At 39.5% G+C, this 20,799-nt stretch overlaps 1 protein-coding gene across 4 annotated transcripts in view; it reads right to left on the bottom strand.

The window, feature by feature from the left end:
• cep192 (centrosomal protein 192) overlaps window positions 1–20,799 on the bottom strand; it is a 200,383-nt gene that overhangs the window by 148,461 nt on the left and 31,123 nt on the right. For 2 of the 4 annotated variants that reach the window (XM_073046717.1, XM_073046708.1), the window contains exons 4-7: window positions 17,171–17,337; window positions 11,242–11,297; window positions 6,178–6,325; window positions 4,598–4,728 (exon numbers count right to left, since the gene is read on the bottom strand). In XM_073046717.1, coding sequence (XP_072902818.1) covers window positions 4,598–4,728; window positions 6,178–6,325; window positions 11,242–11,297; window positions 17,171–17,337 — 502 coding nt within the window. Of the gene's footprint in view, window positions 1–4,597; window positions 4,729–6,177; window positions 6,326–11,241; window positions 11,298–17,170; window positions 17,338–20,799 lie in introns of those variants that run through there. The other 2 variants (XM_073046697.1, XM_073046726.1) reach the window with 2 other exon arrangements.

Raw genomic sequence — 20,799 nt, 5'->3', positions numbered from 1 at the left:
AGCCCAAAAAGAGTTTGTCATATACATTGGGAAAGCACTAGATTCTTTTTCTAACTGATTAATTCAACTGCAAAACTTAAAAGATGTTTGTATATCAACATGGTTGGGAGGGGTAGTTTTCAGTTGTGGGTCAATGGGACTAGACAGAATAACAGTTGGGCAAAGAATAAATGGGCTGGATAGCCTGCTTATGCTGTAGTGCTCTACGACTAGTATCATGCTGGAGCTCAAGGCGATCTTTCTCACTATGAATGTCATCACAAACTTACCTCCTACATTTGCGTTCAAGTCTTAACATATATAAAAGAAACACCAAGGGTCCCAGAACCTAATTTTGCAGTGCACTAGTGATTACAGATTTCCAAACAAAAAGCAACCCTCTGCAACTATTCTTCATCTCCTAGTATCATCTCTAGATCCCACTGCAACTTGTTTTGGATCTCACAAGCTCCAACATTGTGCATCTGTGCAAGAGCACTGAAAGTGGAAACATTCATCACATTGCTCTTAATTTTATTAATCACACTGTTTAAAACTATTTTATCTAATTAGAGATGATTTCTCATGAATAAAACAATGCTGACTATCCTTAATCAATTCCTGTCTTTCCAAATCCAAATAAATCCTGCACACCTTGAGATTTTATTTCAATCTTTCCTATGGCTAATGCAAGACTCACTGGCCTATTAGTTACCTGACATATCCCTGCTGATGTCCTTGAATAAAGGAACTAACATTTGCAACCCTCCTGCCAACTGGTATTTCATCTTTGTCAGTGAAGATGCAAAAATCTGAGAATCTTAGTCATCTGCACCCTCAGCAGCTTGGCAATACCTCATCAGGCCCTGGGGAATTATCCACATTTATTGCTCCAAGACATCTTACACCACCTCTTCCTCCATGTAACATGCTCTAGAACAAGGGCTCCCAACCATTTTTATGCCATAGGTCAATACCATTAAACAAGGAGTCCATGGGCCCAAGATTGGCAACCCCTGCTCCAAAATACCACTATCCCTTTCCCTGGGTGCAAATGCAGAAGTCTTTCTATGCTGTTGCTGGACTTGCTGTGAAACCTAGCAGCAGTTAAAATAGAAATTATTCAGCTGAAGTCATTGGAAGCTCAGTGAACCCATTCAAATAAAGACTGACTGCAAGGATGAAAGCATTAGATTTTTAAAAAAACTTAATTTGGTTATGTGTTCAAATTTCTCCAATGTTTGCATTTTCATATTAAATCTTCAAAAAGAAAATGTTTTAAAAGAAAATACATTTGATTATTTGTGAATAGGACACATCTGAGCATTGAATCACCAATGTTTTAACACCTGGTAAACCCAGGATGTTGCTTAATCAGCTGTCATACATTGGCACTCATAAAAAAGCTGTAACAGGCAGGGAATCATTAACCAGCTTAGAACTGGGTTATATATAGTTTTTGTTCTGTAGAACCAAGCTAGAGTGTTTAACAGGCATAGAGCCTAAGAGCTCAAGCACCTGTTGCTCAGTAGAAAACTGCCATTATATAACATTTGTTTATTTACATTAAATCTTTTAATCATACAGAAAGACTAAGCCTTTATCCATGAAGTGCTCTGCGACTTGAATGGCAAAAAAAACTTAGTGGTTCTGAAGCTCATGCACCAGAAAGAAATAATGCAACAAATTACATTATATGCTATATATAAAGAGGCGATGCTCACAGTATTAACAGCTATCCCATCTGATCAATTGAAAACAGTTTTGACAACTAGTTGTATAATTGGCAGTTTACTATATCAGTTGCAATTTGTACTGAGCACTTAAAAAGTTAAACCAAAAGGAAGGCTGAAGCATCCATAACCTTTGAGAGAGGTCAAGGGAAGTCACAGAATAGTCTTCATTGAGGGGTCAGCAGTGCAAAGGATGAGAAGTTTTAAGTTCCTGGATGCAAACATTGCTGAAGATCCTGGGCCCAACATATTGATGCAATTACAAAGATGATATCAGTGACTATATTTCATTATGATTTTGAAGAATGTTACTAAAAATTCTAGCAAATTTCTAAAGATGTACCATGGAGAGTATTCTAACTAGTTGTATCACCGTCGGGTATTGAGGGGCCATTTCACAGGATTGGATAAAACTGCAGACGGTTATAAACTTAGCCAGTTCCAGTTGTTACGAAGGATGAACAACTCTGATGAGCAGAAGGGTGCAGAGTCGCCCATGCCCCCCCCCTTTTTTGGAGAATCGCAAATCACTACTATTTCGATGCTGTTAACAAGGAAGTAAGAGAGACAAAGGAAATCTGCCAGGGCAGTAGTTATTGATAACAGCTCATGAAAGTTAATGAGAGAGAGACACAGCTAAGAGTTACACAGGGTGGATCGTCTCCTAGTGACAAAAGAGGAGATTTACTGCTATTGTCTTTTGGAGAAGGATTGTTTACTTGGTACTGTTCTATTCATTGAAACCCCTCAGGGGACAACCAGAGTGGGCTGGTTTGATGGGTTACATCATCCCAACCTGATTGACACCTGAGACCCCGTGAGTGGGGATAAAAGTGAGGTCTGGGGTAACACCCCTCAGACGCACCAGGAGAAACGCCAGTGAGCAGCAGAAACCCACGAGACAGTGTGGGACAGCGGAGACCGAATGAAGGGTCAGTAAATTTTAACTCAGTGTTTATAGCGAGACCGGTGGGGGGCTTGTGTGTGTGTGTCCACCCTTGCCTGGGTGACGAGTCCACCACGGAAGAACGGTCTAGCAAAAGGACGGAGGGGTCACACTTGAATGGCCACAACAACGACACATCGACGGATCGAAATCGTAAAGGAAGGTTGGCAAAGACCATAGCTGTTACTGTTTGTGCGCTCTCTTTCTCTCGTCTCTCTCTCTCTCTCCCTCTCCCCAACAATTGCAACACATCGACTAACAACTACCGCAGCCTGCATGAACCGAACTGCACTTTATATTTCCATCTGACAATTCATTATCCCCTAGACAACGACAGAGCTTGTTTTGTTATTGATTATTATTATACCCGCACTTTCAGGTTTAGTATTGCTAACGCATATTACCTGTATATTTGCATTGATATTGTTTTGTATATTTTTACAAATAAATACTGTTGAAAATAGCATCACCAGACTCCAACGGACACTTCTATCTTTGCTGGTAAGACACCCAGTTACGGGGTACGTAACACAGTATGGGTACTAGTCTCCCCAGCATCAAGGACATCTTCAAAAGGCGAGGCCTCAAAAAGGCAGCATCCATCATTAAGGACCACCCCCCACCCCCAGAACATCATCTTTAATCCATTATTCCTACTGGGGCATAGGCCCAGCTTGCCTTCGTCCTCTACCTGTGGCCAAATTTTTAGTCTTTCAGGATGTAGCCCATCGAAGATCCCTCCTCTCCCAGTGAGTAGTTCTTTGGAGTTTCTGTTGGCACTTTTTTGGTGCTGGGTTTTTAATAAGATGGGATAGTTAGCCCCATGCCCAACCCTCCTCCTCCTTTCGCAGCCAGGCTTGGGCCCATCCACGGCAAAGTTATCACCCAGGATATGCTTTTCTCTTAATATTACCATCAGAGAGGAGGTAAAGACGCCTATGAAACATACTCAACATTTTAGGAACTCTTCTTCTCTGCCATCAGATTTCTGAATGGACAAAACCAACCCTTGAACAGTACCTATTTTTGATTTTTTTGCAGTACTTTTTTTTTTAATGTGTTGCACAGTGCTGCTACCTCTAGACAAATTTCACGGCATATTATCAGTGATATTAAACCTGATTCTGATCCTTCTTCAGTCAGAAATTACAGAAGGATGGTTCTTCTTGCTCTTGTCCAAGGCTATACTTAAGTCAATGATAAATTGTTTTCCACTTCCTGAACTCAATACATTTACCAAGGATTACCAGTGTGGGGAAATAAGGTAGCATTTTAATCAAATAAATACTGATTGTAAAACAGTCAATATATTAAAGGAGACAGGCAGGAAAATGGATAGTACAGATGTGGAAGATTCAGGCCAAATACAAGAAATGGGACTAGCTTTAGATATTGATCTTGTTCAGCATGAATGAACCTGTCTGTAAAAGTCCCTGTGCTGCAAAACTCTGTAAAGGTATTTCTATTATTACCGGTAGTCATAATTAAATCAACCCCTAATTTAGGTCCAGCAATTTCAAAATCAGCAATTAGAAGAAAAATGAGCAATAACTATTAACTTTTGTGACTTTTTTTAAAAAAGAATATGATAAACAAATGAATTCCAAGGAAAATGTTTTCATTAGTGAAATCAGGATAGAAACTACTGGGAGTTTGTACATAATATAACCTAGAGACATTTTAGGCCCATAATCATTCAAACTTTAAGCTGAGAGAAAGTAGTAAAATGAAACAAATCAGGAAAGAAAACTCCTTTTGGGACAAATGCTCATGATGCTATGCAGAATAAGGTAGCTGTTCCATTACTTCAGAGTACATTAACAGCAAATTAAATTTTATTTGCCCTATTATTTTTGATGAAACATTTGGCACTGATGTGTGGTGTACATGTTTGACTACAGAGCTTTCCCCAGTGACCCCTTGTTGAAACATTGATTACCTGAACTGCAGAATGGGCTTCAGGAAGCTCTTGTCCTTCAGTGTGACCCCTCTGCATTCCTGGTGGTACAAACTTCTTGAAATAAGCTTCCAGTCTATCATCCTGCAATGTATCTGCATCAAGTTCATCATCTGTTGGAATAATAATTGTGAGATCAATCACAATCAATTAAGACGACTGAATTCCGGTAGATTCTGGTTAATTGGGACAGACCAGGACCAGCACATTTTGGCGCAATTAAGTGGCTGACCTAATTAGCCAAAGCTTCATGGAAATAGTTAAAAAAGTATTAAAAGACAAGCTACCATTTAACTGACTAACAAATTACATATTTAAATAAAATACAGAACAAATTAGAACACTTTCAATAGTACTACAGTACTTCAAAACTGTTAAGTTTGTAATCATAATTGACAAGAGGAATTTGTCTGGTGTACATAATAAACAAAATCAGCACAGACACCTAGTGCAGATACAGGACTGCCTTCATCCAATGCTTTTGGTGATTGCATCATCAAGATCTTCATTTCCATTGCAACATTCAAGATGATCGTCATTACCTTCAACTTCTTTGTCGTTCCCAACTTGCTGAGTTAGTGAAATCATTTCATTTTCACTCCCGACGTTTTTTTGTGCATCTCCAAGCCTGAATGCTTGAAACCACAGTGAGCAAAAGATTTCTGAATTGTCTTACTGCTCATACCACACTATCACTGACAAAAATTACTGCTTTTTGAATTCAAACACATGCAACTGATGCTGTTTGAAAATTGCTTGCTCTAAGTACGATGTAGCTTCTAACGGCTGCACAAGTGCATGAGACTGACACTAGTTAGGATCTGATCACCATAGTCTCCTGCCCCAATTGAGTGGCACAGTGCCCCAAATGAATTAAGGGAAACCTGGTAATATTTACAATTAGTTTTTGTTCTTTAAGAACTGACCCAAATAAGTGGTTGACCTGATTAACCAAAGACACAATTAACCAGAATCCACTGTATTTACAAAAGGCAAAAGTGTAAGGAAGGTGAAGATAACAGCCTTATATTCAGAGTTATTAATCCAGAATGAACTAACCAAAATTTGTTTTTAAAAAAAAACACAAAATAACAGACTAAAAACAAATTGCACTAACAAAAGCAGAAAAAAAGTCAAAAGGGAAAGAAAACAGTAAAACTCCAATAATCTAGTATTTGATTGTTCAGAGTGCGTGGTTTGGTATCTGGCACTGGGTTCTATTTCCTGCATTCTCTTTAAACTCACCAGACTCACTGTAAAGTTTATTATACTACTGTGCAAACTTAAGAAACAACACAAACTAAAACTGTGTTGGGGTATTAATACCCATAAAATCCAATCGTCTGGAAAATCTGCTCATCTGACATCTTCAAGACCCAAGTATACTAAAAATTGAATTTTTCTCAAATATGAAACATTTAAATTTGTGCTGCAATGAAATGTTTACCAAACCCACAATGACCAACCCTCATTTTTAAAATTTATGATGCATATTTCACATATTACAGCTCAGCTACAGTACTATTACTGTAAAGCAAGGGTAACATCTTTATGCACTATACCTGTAGACTGTTCTTCCAAACTTGCCAGAGACAAGAGCTTTTCATCCTCTAACAAACTAGCAAGGCTGTCACTATGTCGCCTTGGGCCAAGTTCCTCCTCTGCTCCTCTTGAGGCAGGATAATTTTCAGAGTCCTTGATGGTAGAAATCTGGTGGTTTAAACAATATATTACATATTCAAATTTAAAACAAATTTAAACCAACAACCTGGTACTGCTGGGACTTTGAAAATACCACCAGTCTGGTAGTGCTGCACTATGATATTAGATTTACTAACACAACAGAAATTTTCATTTTTACACAATACACAGAAGTATTGTGCTTAAAAGGAAAAGTTAAATAAGTTTTGTTCGTCACATGTACTTCGAAAAATACAGTGAATTGAGTTATATGCATCAATTCAAATCAGTGAGGATTGTGCCAGGGGCAGCCCACAAGCATTGTCACACTTCCATGCCAAGAGAGTGTGTCTACAACTTACTAACCCGAATACTTACATCTTTGGAATGCGAGAGAGAAAACTGGTGCATTCGGAGGAAACTCACACAGTCACAGGAGAATGTACAAGTTCCTTACAGATAGCGGCAGGAATTGAACCTGATCAGTGATCACTGGCACGGCAAAGAGATTGCACAAACTGCTACCATGCCGCAGGAATTAGTATGCATCTGATCACAACTACAATTATGTGTTTCCTCCTATCCCTGTTAGAATATCTCTCAACTTTCTGTGGAACACTGAAACCTCCAATAAATCGTTTACTTTCTTCACAACTTTGCATAAACAATTTTTGTTATAGTTAAAGTATTTTGCAGGCCAAATACCCAAGACTCAAATAGCATGTCATTTTAAATTTCACTTGTGGGTCAAACTGACTGCAAATCAAATGAAGGATAAATATAATATGCCTTGACAATCTCTGAACATTCCATTCTCCAAATAAGCAGCGAGTGCAACTACTTTCAAGGCTAAATGTATGTCATAGGAGTGTTTTTATTTTAATGCTAAGATAATTAAACAGTGACCATGTGCTGAATTATCTGTAATACAGAAGTGAGCAATCAAAAAGACACATTATCAAACAAGCTGCAGGAAAAGCATCTCATTTTCCAACTTGTCATATCCTGGCCAGCAGGTCGGTTGATACTACTTTGTAGAGTTTAAACTAGTTTTGCAGGAGGCTGGGAACCAGAGCCATAGTGAGGGAAGGATCGGACCAGGAGGTTGATGTTAGGGAAGGTATTGAAAGACACAATTGAAATAACAGGTATGATGGGCTAGCTAGTTTGCAGTGCCAATAAAAAGTATTTACCCCCCCCCCCTTGGAAGTTTTCATGTTTTATTGTTCTACAACATTGAATCAGTGGATTTAATTCACCTTTTTTTGACACTGATCAACAGAAAAAGACTCTTGGGTGTCAAAGTGAAAACAGATCCCTACAAAGTGATCTTAATCAATTGCAAATATAAAACACAAAATAATTGATTGCATAAATATGACACACCTATTCACCACTGGTGCAGTCAACTGGTTTTAGAAGTCACATAATTAGTTAAATGGAGATTGTTTGTGGAGACCTGTGTGCAGTCACGGTGTTTCAATTGATGTAGTAAAAATACACCTGTATCTGGAAGGTTCAACTGCTTATGAATCAGTATCCTGGCAAAAACTACAACATGAAGACAAATAGAACACTCCAAACTCTGCGTAAAGGTTTTTGAGAAGCACAGTCAGAAGATGGATACAAGAAAATTTCCAAGACACTGAATATTGCCTGGACAGCTCTGATTCAGATTCAGTTTATTGTCATTTAGAAAACACAAATGCAGTTAAAAAATGAGACAACGTTCCTCCAGAATGATATCACAAAAGCATATGATAAAACTGACTACACCAGAAAATCCACATAACGTTTGGCAACCACAATTCAGAGTCCGGAGAGGCTGGTGCGTATTAATATCACACTACCATCTCAGCGCGTTCCCCAGAAAGGAGCTCTAAATCCACCAGACAAAACAAAACCAAAAACTAAAGCTACAAGACCTGCACAAACCACATAGTTACAACAGTGCAAACAATAGCATAATTGATTTTAAAAAAACAGACCATGGGCACAGTAAAAATAGTCCAAAGATATTAAAAGACTATAAGTTCGAAAGAAACCACCACACAGTTTCCACAAGTCCTCAGGGTCCCGAATGACTCATCATCCCACGCCGGCAGCAAAAGGGAATACCCCCGCTATGGACTTCCACAGTGCCGCCCGACTCAACCTCGCAGACGCAGCACACAATGAAAGCTCCGTCGAAGCCAGCCTCGCAGACGCAGCACACAGTGAAAGCGACCTGACCGCAGCGGACTCCGAGTCCATCGAACTCCAACCATTCCCTCTGGCACAGCTTCTCCGAGCACCATCCTCTGCCGAGCGTATTAAGACGCCCCCACCAACGGCCATTGGCAAAGCGACCCCGAGGACTGGGGGCCTGTTCTTCCCAGCAGAGTCCCAGACCTCACAGCAGCAGCAGCAACGAAGAAGGTCTTCCTGGAGATTTCCAGATGTTCCTCCGTGCTCCCACGTCCATTTTCAACCGATTATGATTGCACACGGCACCCCGCTTCACAAATAACAGATAATCAGCTCCGGAGTGGCAGCTGCAAGCTGCGTCGTGCCGTCATCTTGGATCGTAAATCTAAGTTAAGTCAATCATCAAGAAATGGAAAGAATATGTAAAGCTGCAAATCTGCCTTGAGCAGGCTGTCTTCAAAAACTGAGTGACTATACAAAGAGGGTCTAGTGAGGGAGACTACTAAAAGACCAATGACAACACTGGAGAAGTTACAAGCTTCAGTGGCCGAGATGGGAGACTGCGCATACAACTGTTGCCTGGGTCTTCACCGGTCGCAATTTTATGGGGAAGTGGCAAAGAGAAAGCCACTATTCAAAAGCCACATCTCAGCTAGAGTTTGCCAGAAGGCATGTGGGAGTCTTTAAAGTCAGCTGAAAGAAGGTTCTATGGTCTGATGAAATCAAAATTGAGCTTTTTAGCCGTCAAACTAAACGCTATGCTTGGTGCAAGCCAAACACTGCACATCATCAGAAACCCCATCCCTACTGTGAAGGATGGTGGTGGCTGCATCACATTGTGGGATGCTTCACTGCAGTAGGCCCTGGAAGGCTTGTGAAGGTAGAGGGTAAAAAAAAGAATGTAACAAAACACAGGGAAATCCTGGAGGAAAACCTGATGCAGTCTGCAAGAGAACTGCAACTTGGGAGACTTGTTTTCCAGCAAGACAATGATGCCAAGCATAAAGCCAAAGCTACACAAGAATGGCTTAAAAACAGCAAAATTAATGTCCTGGAGTGGCCAAGTCAGAGTCCAGATCTCAATCCAACTGAGAATTTTTGGTTGGACTTGAAAAGGGGTGTTCACTCACGATCCCTATGTATTCTGACAGAGCTTGAGCAATTTTGTAAAGAAGAATTGGGGAAACATTGCAGTGTCCAGATGTGCAAAGCTGACCTATCCACACAGACTCAAGGCTATATTTGCCAAAGGTGCATCTACTAAATACTGATTTGAAGGGAGTATTTATGCAATCAATTATTTTTGAGTTTAGTAATCATTTACTGATCAGTATCAAAACAGCCAAATTAAATCCACTGTGATTCAATGTTGTAAAACAATAAAACATGAAAACTTCCAAGAGGCTGAATACTTTTAATAGGCACTGTAGATCAGTTGGGCAGAGAAATGGCAGATGGGAGTTTAACCCAGATAAATGTGAGGCGCTGCACTAAGGCAAGGCAAATGCAAGGAGACGGACAGTACACTGTTAAGGGCAAAAACCCTAATGGTGGTGCTGAGCAGAAAGGTCTTGGGATCCCAGCTCATAGCTCCTTAGAAGTGGCTACACAGGTTGATAATGTGGTTAAGGCGGCTTATGGAACGCTTGCTTTTATTAGTCATTTTCAAAAGTCAAAAGATTATATTGCAACTTCATAAAACATTTGTTAGGAGCATTTCATACAGTTCTGGTTGCCTCACTATCAGAAGGATTTTGAGGCTCTGGAGGAGGTACAGAAGAGGTTTACCAGGATGCTGCCTGGCTTGGAGAGCATGAGCTATCATGAGGGTGGATAAACAGGTTGTTTTCTCTGGAGCACCAGAGGCTGAGGGGAGATCTGACAGAGGTTTAAGATTGAGAGGCATAGATAGAGCATACAGGGAGTATTTGTTTCCCAGGGTTGAAATGCCTAATACCAGAAGGCATGCACTGAAGGCGAGGAGTAGGTTCAAGGGGGATGTGAGGGGTAAGCTTTTTTAAAAACTGAATTGTGTTTGCCTGGAATGTGTTACCTGGTATAGTAATAGAGGCAAATACTTTTTGACTTGCTTTTTAGCTGGTTCAGCACACACCACAGACTAAATGGCCTCTTCTTGTGCTGTACTGTTCTATTACAATTCTGAGCTGAACAGCAATCTGACTTAACACTGAATCTAACAATTTCAAACATACAGCCCTCACAGTACACTTCACGAGTGGCTGATTCTGAATGAAGTCATCAATTACTAATATGAACTCTGTAATACTCTCCCCATGTCTGTTGAAAATTTTCATCAGATTTTGTTTCTGATTGTCAGTATGTGTTGTGATTTGCATCCAACAGTCCCAGAACTGCTAGTTTTATTTCTTTGGGTTTTTTAAATTTACATCTATTTATACCTTATCTGAACAGGTCAGCTGCAAAGAGCAAGCTGCCACCACCCTCTCAACTGGAACTACCAGCTGGCATTGAGCCTCTCTTGTTATCTACCCTGTCACAGATTTTCCCTTTGATCTCTCCATTCCCTTGCAATTGAAAACCTGTTGTTTTTAAAACTTTACTCAGTGGATGAAAGGGCAGTGACCTGAAAGATAAATTGTTTCTCTCTCTCTTTCTCTGCACAGATGTAGCCTGATTGGCTCAGTATTTCCATTTATTTTAAAATAACAGGAGTTGAATTTATAATAGACTATGATTCATTTTCTGAAAAAAAGCAAAAAGACATTTTCTACAATTACCTCGTTTCTCTTATTGTTGGTATGGTCAGTCAAAGTACTTGACCCAGAAGAAATATCTGCAAAAACAAGCAGCTTCTTTTTAGTAAATATCATCTTTATGAATATACCAAGACCATAAGACACAAGAGCAGAATTAGGCTATTTGGCTCATCAAGCCTGCTCCACCATTTATTCATGGCTGATCCTTTATTCCTCTCCTCAGCCCCACTCCCTAGCCTTCTCCCATAACCTGTGATGCAATGTTCAATCAAGAATCCATCAAGCTCCATCTGACCTCCTCAGATGCCTGTGGTAATAAATTCAACAAATTCACCACCCTCAGGCTAAAGAAATTTCTCCACATCTGTTTTAAATGGACACCTCTCTATCCTGAGGTTGTGCCCTCTTGTCCTAGACTCCCCCACTATGGGAAACATCCTTTCCACATCTACTTTGTGACGCCTATCAACATTCAAAAGGTTTCAATCCCATGCCCCCCATCCTTTTAAATTTCAGTGAGTACAAACCAAGAGCGATTAAATGTTCCTCGTATGATAACCCTTTCATTCCTGGAAATCATCCTTGTGAACGTCCTCTGGACGCTCTCCAATGTCAGCACATCTTTTCTAAGATGAGGGGCCCAAAATTGTTCACAATACTCAAGGTGAGGCCTCATCAATGCCTTATAAAGCCTCAGTATCACATCCTTGCTCTTAATATTCTAGACCTCTTGAAATGAATGCTCACATTGCATTTGCCTTCCTCACCACTGACTCTATCTGCAAGTTAACCTTTAGGGTGTTCTGCACAAGGACTCTCAAGTCAGATTTTTGGATTTTCTCCCCATTTAGAAAATAGTCTACATATTTACTTCTTCTAGAAGTGCATGACCATGTATTTTCCAACATTGTATTTAATTTGCCAGTCTCCTAATCTGTCTAAGTCCTTCTGCATCTTGTTTCCTCAACACTACCTGCCCCTCCACCTATCTTCATATCGTCTGCAAGCTTGCTTACCAAGTTAAGAGCCATGGTATTACAGGAAAGTTACTAACATGGTTAGAGCATTGGCTGATTGAAGGGAGGCAGTGAGTGAGAATAAAAGGATCCTTTTCTAGTTGGCTGCCAGTGACTAGTGGTGTTCCACAGGGTTTGCTGTTGAGACTGCTTTTTATGCTGTATATTCCATCATCTAAATTATTAATATACAGCATAAAAAGCAGTCTCAACTCTTAACTTGGTAAGCAGCCTCGTGTGGTACCTTGTCAAAGGCCTTCTGAAAGTTCAAATATACAACATCCACTGCATCCCCTTTATCTAACCTTCTTGTAATCTCAAGGAATTCCAACAGATTTTCCCCGAAGGAAACCGTGCTGACTTTGTACTAGCTTGTCCTGTGTCACCAAGTACTCAATCACCTCATCCTTAACAATTGACTAACATCTTCCCAACCACTGAGGTCACACTAACTGGTCTATAATTTCCTTTCTGCTGCATTCCTCCTTTCTTAAAGAGTGGATTGACATTTGTAATTTTCTAGTCCTCTGGCACCATGCCACAGTCCAATGATTTTTGAAAGATCATTACTAATGCCTCCACAATCTCGACCACTACCTCTTTTAGAACCGCAGGGTGCAATTCCTCTGGCCCTGGTGACTTAGGTACCCTTAGGTCTTTCAGTTGTTTGAGCACCTTCTCCCTTGTAATAGCAACTGCACTCACTTCTCTTCCCTCACATCCTTCAACATCTGGCACACTGCTCATATCTTTCACAGTGAAGACTGATGCAAAATACTTATTTGGTTCATCAGCAGCTCCTTGTCCCCTGTTATTATTTCTCCAGCCTCATTTTCTAGCGATCTTATATCCATTCTCAACTCTCTCAAATATTATTATTTGTTTATAATATACTTGAAAAAGTTTTTACTATCCACTTTGATATTGTTTGCTAGCTTGCTTTCATATTTTATCTTTTCTCCCTTAACGATTCTTCTGGTTGCTCTCTGTAGGATTTTAAAAGCTTTCTCATCCTCGGTCTTCCCACTAATTTTTGCCTTGTTGTATGCCCTCTCTTTTGCATTTACATTAGCTTTGACTCCCCTTGTCAGCCATGGTTGTACTGTTTTGCCATTTGAGTATTTCTTTGTTTTTGGAATACATCTACCCTGCACCTTCCCCATTTTTCCCCAGAAACTCATGCCATTGCTGCTCTGTTGACATCCCTATCAGCATCTCCTTCCAATTTAGTTTAGCCAACTCCTCTCTCATACCAATGTAATTTCCTTTACCCCACTGAAATACTACTACGTCAGACCATATCAAATTTCAAGTTGAACTCAATCATATTGTGATTACTTCCTCCTAAGGGTTCTTTAAGTTAAGCTCCCTTATTACTTCCAAATCATTACATAACATTCAATCCAGTATAGCTAATCCACTGGTAGGCTCAATGACAAACTGCTCTAAAAAGCCATCTTGTAGGCATTCAACAAACTCACTTTCAAGATCCATTTCCAACCTATTTTTCCAAATTGACCTGCATGTTAAAATCTCCCATGACTATCTTAACATTGTCCTTTTGACATGCCTTTTCTATTTCCTATTGTAATCTGTGGTGCACATCCCAGCTACTGTTGGGAGGCCTGTATATAACTGTCATTTTACCTTTGCGGTTTCTTGACTCAGCCCACAAGGATTCACTATCTTCAAGATCCTATGTCATATCTTCCTACTGATTTGATGGCATTCTTTACTAGCAGACAGCAATGCCACCCTCTCTGCCTACCTTCCTCTTCCTCCGATACAACTACAACCATTCTTCAGCCATGATTCAGTGATGTCCACATCATCATACTGGACAATCTGTAATAGTGCAACAAGATCAACCATCTTTATTTCTTGTACTCCATGCATTGAGATCTATCACAGAGTACTGTATTTGCTATCCTTTTTGATTCTGCATCCCTCATGCACTGACACTCACCCTGCTGGATGCAATTATATCCTGTCATCTGCCTGCCATTCCTAACAGTCTGACCGTACACCATCTTTGCTTACCATCTGTCCTATCTGGAGTCCCTTCACTCCAGTTCCCAACCCCCTGCCAAATTAGTTTAAACCCTCCACAACAACTCTAAGAAATCTGCCTGCGTGAATATTGGTTCCCTTTGCGTTCAGGTGCAACGCACCACTTTTGAACAGGTCATACCTCCACCAGAAGAGTTCCCAATGATCCAAGAATCTGAAGCCCTGCCCCCTGCACCAGCTTCTCAGGCACACAATTAATTTGCCCAATCATCCTGTTTCTACCCTCACAGGCACATGGTACAGGTGGCAATCCAGAAATTACTACCCAGGAGGTCCTGCTTTTCAGCTTTCTACCTAGCTCTCTGAATTCTCTTTTCAGGACCCTTTTTGTTTCTGTATCCCCTGCTTTCTGCAATTATGTCCTACCATCTGCCTGCCCTTCCTGACAGTCTGACTGCATGCTCTTTGCTTTTTTACCATCTGTCCTATCCTGAGTCCCTTCATTCCGGTTCCTACCCCCTGCCAAATTAATTTAAACCCTCCCCAACTGCTCTAACAAACCTGCCCGCAAGAATATTGAAATATGAAATATTTCAATATATCAATTTACTCACAGAATATGATGCAATCCAACAAGTCCTGGATTTATTTTTAGTCCAGTCTATCTTTAGGTAGTAGTTGAACATTTTCTTTAAGTGCTGTTGCTACACAATGCTATAAACACCCAGTGATTTGGTGGATTACTGAACCAACCATTTTAGTCAAGGACAGACGTCACACTGGACAAGGTCATGTGACCCAATCTTCATTTCCTATTACTACTTTTATTAGCAGATATTTTTTCAAAGTATATTAATTATAAAAGCACATATGTCACTATATACTACCCTGAGATTCATTTTCTCGTGGGCAAACAACCACAAAAGACAACAAGTTGTGCAAATAAAAAGCAAATACCAGAATAATAATATTAAGAACACGAGTTGTCGAGTCCTTGAAAGTGAGTCCATAGTTAACGGAATCAATTCAGTGTTGGGCGAGTCAAATTATCCTCTGTGGTTCGAGAGTCTGATGGTCAAGGGGTAATAACTGTTCCTGAACCTGCACCTGAAGCTCAGAAATCTCCTTCCTGATGGCAGCAATGAGAAGGAAGCATGGTCTGGATGGTTAGGGTCCCTGATGATGGATGCTTCTTTCCTGTGATAGTGCTTCTTGTAGATGTGCTCAATGGCAGGGAGTGTTTTACTTGTGATGGAATAGGTTTTATCCACAACCTTTTGTAGGCTTTTCTGTTCAAGGGCATTGGTGTTTCCATACCAGGCTATGATGCAAACAGTCAATATACTCTCCACCACACATCTATAGAAACTTGTCAAAGTTTTGGATGTCATGCCGAATCTTTGCAAACTTCTAAGGAAGTAAAGGTGCTGCCTTGCTTTCTTCGTAATTACACGTGCTGGGACCAAAACAGGTCCTCTGAAATAACACTAAGGAATTTAAAGTTGCTAACCTTCTCCACCTTTCCCCGATGAGGACCGATTCACGGACTTCCCGTTTCCTCCTCCATTCTTTGGTCAAAGTTCAGCCTGATTTTCAATCTCTCTCCTTAATGCTGATTCATCATCCTCTTTGATTTGGCCAAAAGCGGTGTTGTCAGTAAACTTAACTATGGCATTTGAGATGTAATTTGCTAGGTTTTCAGTCTCCCACCTATATACTGATTTGTCACCATCTTTTGTTCAGGCAATGACAGCAAACTTAAATATGGCATTGGAGCTGTGCTTGGCCACACAGTCATCAGTATAAACCAAGTAGAGCAGAAGGCTAAGCACACAGCCTTGTAGTGCACCTGTGCCAATAATGATTGTGGAAATATTGCTGCCAATCCGAACTGACTGGAGTCTGCAAGTGAGGAAACTGAGGATCAGGATGCAAAAGGAGGTATTGAGGCCTAGGACTTCGAGCTTATTGATTAGTTTTGAAGGGATGATAGTGTTGAATGTGGAGCTGTAGTCAATGAAGAGCAACCTAATGTATGCACCTTCACTGTCCCAAATGTTGAAAGGTTAAATGAAGAGATGCCATTATCACTATTGAGTGATACCTTTGCTACTTTGGATTTTAAAACAATTTAGTAGCTCAGCAGTAATTGCACTTGAAGATGCATACCAAGCTTTGTAGACAGTAAAGTTTCAAGCTGGACTTCAAACCATCTAAGTTAGATGATCTTAAGTAGGAAGCACTAAGTGTGCTGATGGTGGGCAGCAATTGGATTCAAATGCAAGTGTAAATACAGGATGAAGACTTCAATCAATGACTGAACATTTAGAAGCTTACTATAATCAGATTTTCAATATCTGGTATTTCATCATTACCTCTGATGTAATGAATTATTTGCCATTAGCAGCATTGAAAGATAACAATGACATACCAAGAATATCATTCAAACAAGGAAGGAAACCATGTCAAATTAAGTCCTACAACATAGTTAAAACATTTTCTGCAACAAATGATTTTGTACAGAAAAATAGTATCCCAGGTCAAATCACCCAACTAGAATTGTAGAATTGTTCCCACACAAGAAGCTAAAATTTGGCTCACTAAGTTGGTGTAACAAAGGAAAAAGCAGTTCGCTATAAATCTGACTTTCCCAACAGCATGGACCCATGCAAAATAAAAAAAAATACATAATTTAATGTTCATTTGCAATTTTGTATTTAAATAAAATGGAATTTTTTTCCCAATTAATCTTTCTCTCGCTGTTCAGAATTAATTTTGGTTACAATGCCTTCATTGATTTGTTAACTATATTGAATGAATTTAAGTTTAATTTTTCACATATTCGCAAAGTTTCCTTTATGACACTTGCATTTATTACAAGTCATGTTTAAAAACAGTGTGTACACAGGGACTCTCAAACATACCATCTAGATTTTCAAGAGATATCCTGGATTTAGCATCACGACTGCAGTTTAACTGCCTTGACAAACCATATTGTCGATTTACTTCTGATGCAGAAGAATCAAATTCATTTGTATGTTTCTTCACATCTGAGATACGATGTGCATCAATGAAATCATCCACATTTTCCCTGTATAAAAAATAAATTAATGACAGAAAATGCAGTGATATCACAACATTTCCAAACTTCAGCAGATCTCTTACGTTTGAGCAGTCAAATCGCAATATTTTAAAAATTGCAAGGTTTATATTGTAAGAAGAACAAGTTATAGACCACCATCAACTCAATAATATTTTATACCAGTGATTCCCAATGTGGGCAGTTACATGTCTTAAGGAGGCGTTAGGAGAAATAGGCATCATGGGGGGGGGGGGGGTGGAGAGGGGGCATTCAAGATTCTTCGGGGTGGGTGGTAGTAAGCAGCACCCTATTTTGAGGCACGAAACCTGACCAATTATTAGTAGAGCAGGCACATCCAAAAAAAAGGAAGAGGCACTGGAACACAGGAAGAACCATAGCTCTGCAGGTGGTGAGCATTCATCACAACATGCCTAAACCTCAGCAATCTCATCTGACCTTACTAACCAAACAGACATTTTTGGGGATGCATAGATTAGCAACCAGGGTGCCCAATAGTTCCCCTTGACTTGCAGCACAGAATGAGCTCATGCAATTTAACCCTCTCAACTTTCTGTGCAGTTCTACAGAAAACCGATCATGCAATGATACAGTGCTGGCTGGAATCAAACAATGAAACAGAATCTGTCAGTGAACCTGCCAACCCCGAGGATCCCTCAAGGTGTTCAAAGCAACCTCAGCTTCTTATATAAAGTCAAGAACATCTTTGGGGATTGAGACCTTACATAAATGGTTAATCGCTCTAACTGGAATAGTATAAAGCTAGCTTGCCGAACACCAGCTCTATCCCGACAAACATTCAGATTCCAATCCTTGTCAATGTAATTTTCCCTGTTGATATCATCACTACCATAAATCTATTTGTATCAACTTGTTGCTGTCATCAGCATCCGATAGGCATTCCCTGTTCCCACCCCAAGTGTTAATTTTTTATTTTACTTTAGCCCCATTGATGACAGTGCTAAAGTAAAATACAGTACAAACTTTACGAGTCCAAAGGCAACCAAGCCCTGAATTATGGTCCTGCTACGAAATAGAAACGACAGAAAATGCGTCAATACAATGTTACATGCCTGGAGTATGGTTCTATTCCGTTCCCATCAGATCAAAGACACTCCATGTGTCTTATTTGTAATACTGTGCTGTCGAGTGAAGCCATGAAACCATCAAGATTGTAGCAACATTCCCATAAAAGACACCCTGAAAAGGTGGCTTATGGTATTACTGTTTCAGAAGATGAAAGAAGCATTTGAAAAGTATGGCACACTCGAGTCATTTACCAAGAAAGCTAAAAATGACCTTGATCATGGTCTCACTGCTTTTTATAACATTTCCAAAATGATAGCAAAGTGTGGAAACTCTCATACAATTGGTGAAAGATTAATAATGCCTGCTGTATCAGAAGTGCTCACTACTGTTCTCAAAATAGATACCAGTTTTTTTAAAATCAATTCCTCTGAGCAGTAACTCTGTAGCTTGTTGCATTGATGAAATGAGTGAAGACACTGAACATCATCTATGCACAGAGCGACAAAAACTAGAATTTGGGATTCAACTGGATGAGTCAACTGTGCGAGACAACGAGGCACTGATAATGGCATATGTATAATTTATCAAAAATGAAAATGTTTATGAAGAGATTCTTTTTTGTAAAAAGTTAAAAACAAGTATCAAGAGAACCAATCTACGAGCTCAAAATTATATTGAGAATAAAAGTATTCCGATTAGAAACACTATTTCTTGTGCAACAAATGGTGCACCATACATGACAGGACACCATGCTGATATAGTGGCATTTATGAAAAAGAAATTCCAAGTCTGTTTGCAATCCATTGTGTAATTCATCATCAACATCTCGCAACCAAAAACATCAGCTAACAACTTTTTTCAAATATGACTTCTGTAATATCTGCTTTCAACAAAATTAAAGCTCATCCATTAAATAGCAGGATATTTCTCTAGTTATGCCAAGATAATGAAGAGTTTGAATGCTTGCTTCTTCACACTGAAGTACATCGGCTGTCAAAAGGCTGTTCCTCAAAACATTTCTTCGACCTTTTTGACACACTGGTTGAATGTTTGCTCAGTCAACATGACCTTGGGAAACACATTCGAACATCTATGTGGAGATATGGCATACCACACCCATCTGTATGACAAAATGAACATTCTAAACTGCATGGTGAGAATTTCAATTTAATCCAGTCAAGAAGTGAAATGTCCACTTTCCCTGCATGCAAAGTATGGCACTCTCTTTCACAGACAGTGATTTGTAAGAGTATTGCTTACACCTGCAGTCACTGAAGAAGGATTTTCAGAATCGATTCGGGGATTTGAACGATCTGGAAATTCCAGACTGGATAATTAACCCATTTCTTTGCAAGGTGAGAGAACAAGTATAGAGCTTGCAAGAAGAAATTATTGAAATTCAGAATGATAAAGAAGCAAAATAGCTTTTTTAAAATGTTGGCTTTTGTGGTACATGGCTACACTATCATACCAAGTTTCCTGGTCTTTGAAGAGCCAAACTGCTCTTCATTACATTTCCATCCTCCTACCTTTTTGAAAGAGGCTTCAGTGTAGTGAACCACATCCTCACAAAAATAAAGAAACCGCTTGGACAAGGTTACCCATGGGGACTGAAGAATTTTGCTGACACAACTTGAAATAGATATTTCAACTCTTGGTAAAAACCAACAAGCTCAAGGATCACATTGATACAGAAGCTGCTGTACAGCATACAGATACTGTATAAGCTAGATTTAAAGACAAATGAAAATTTAAAGCAGAATCATTTTTCTCATGTTTGCATATATTCATCATGTTTTTACACTATAGGGATACTGGAAAGTACGTTGTGCCTAAGGGGGCACTGACAAGTATGAAGGTGCTTTATGGGGCGTTGTCTAGTATGAAAATTTCTGAGGGGGTGTTGGACTTTAAAAAGGTTGGGAAACACTGGTTTACACACTATCAAAGTTTTAAACACTTTCTCCAAAGTTTCATCCATATCTTGATATTGTCACATGCAGATAACACTTAACATGATAAACACTATAATACTTTTCAGATCAGGTTACATGACATAACAGAAACTTCCAGAAGATTCTGACATTCCATGGTGAAGTGCATCAGGTTTGCAACTATACTAAATTTAACACCAGAAATCATTTACTTAGAGTGCACTAAGTAATATTTTTTGCTATCAATGCACAGGAAGACAGTTTTTATATTTGCACACATTGAATCTGTAAATGGAGTCTATTCCTGTGCGCTGACCTTGAGAATGGTAAAATAGACAACTAAATTAAGCAAACAAGCTGGAAATTTTATTCTAAAGCTTCAGAAATAAGGTGCTTCCATTCATGTTCCAGAAAGACTGTCATTCAATACAGTACTGGCAAACTGAATTCAAGGAAATTGTCTGCATCTTATGCTCAGATATTCCACTCA

Source organism: Hemitrygon akajei, chromosome 1, assembly GCF_048418815.1.
Source record: "Hemitrygon akajei chromosome 1, sHemAka1.3, whole genome shotgun sequence".
In the NCBI taxonomy this organism is placed as follows: domain Eukaryota; kingdom Metazoa; phylum Chordata; class Chondrichthyes; order Myliobatiformes; family Dasyatidae; genus Hemitrygon; species Hemitrygon akajei.
The sequence above is the reverse complement of the archived record's forward strand: the minus strand, read 5'-3'. Positions and strand labels throughout refer to the sequence as shown.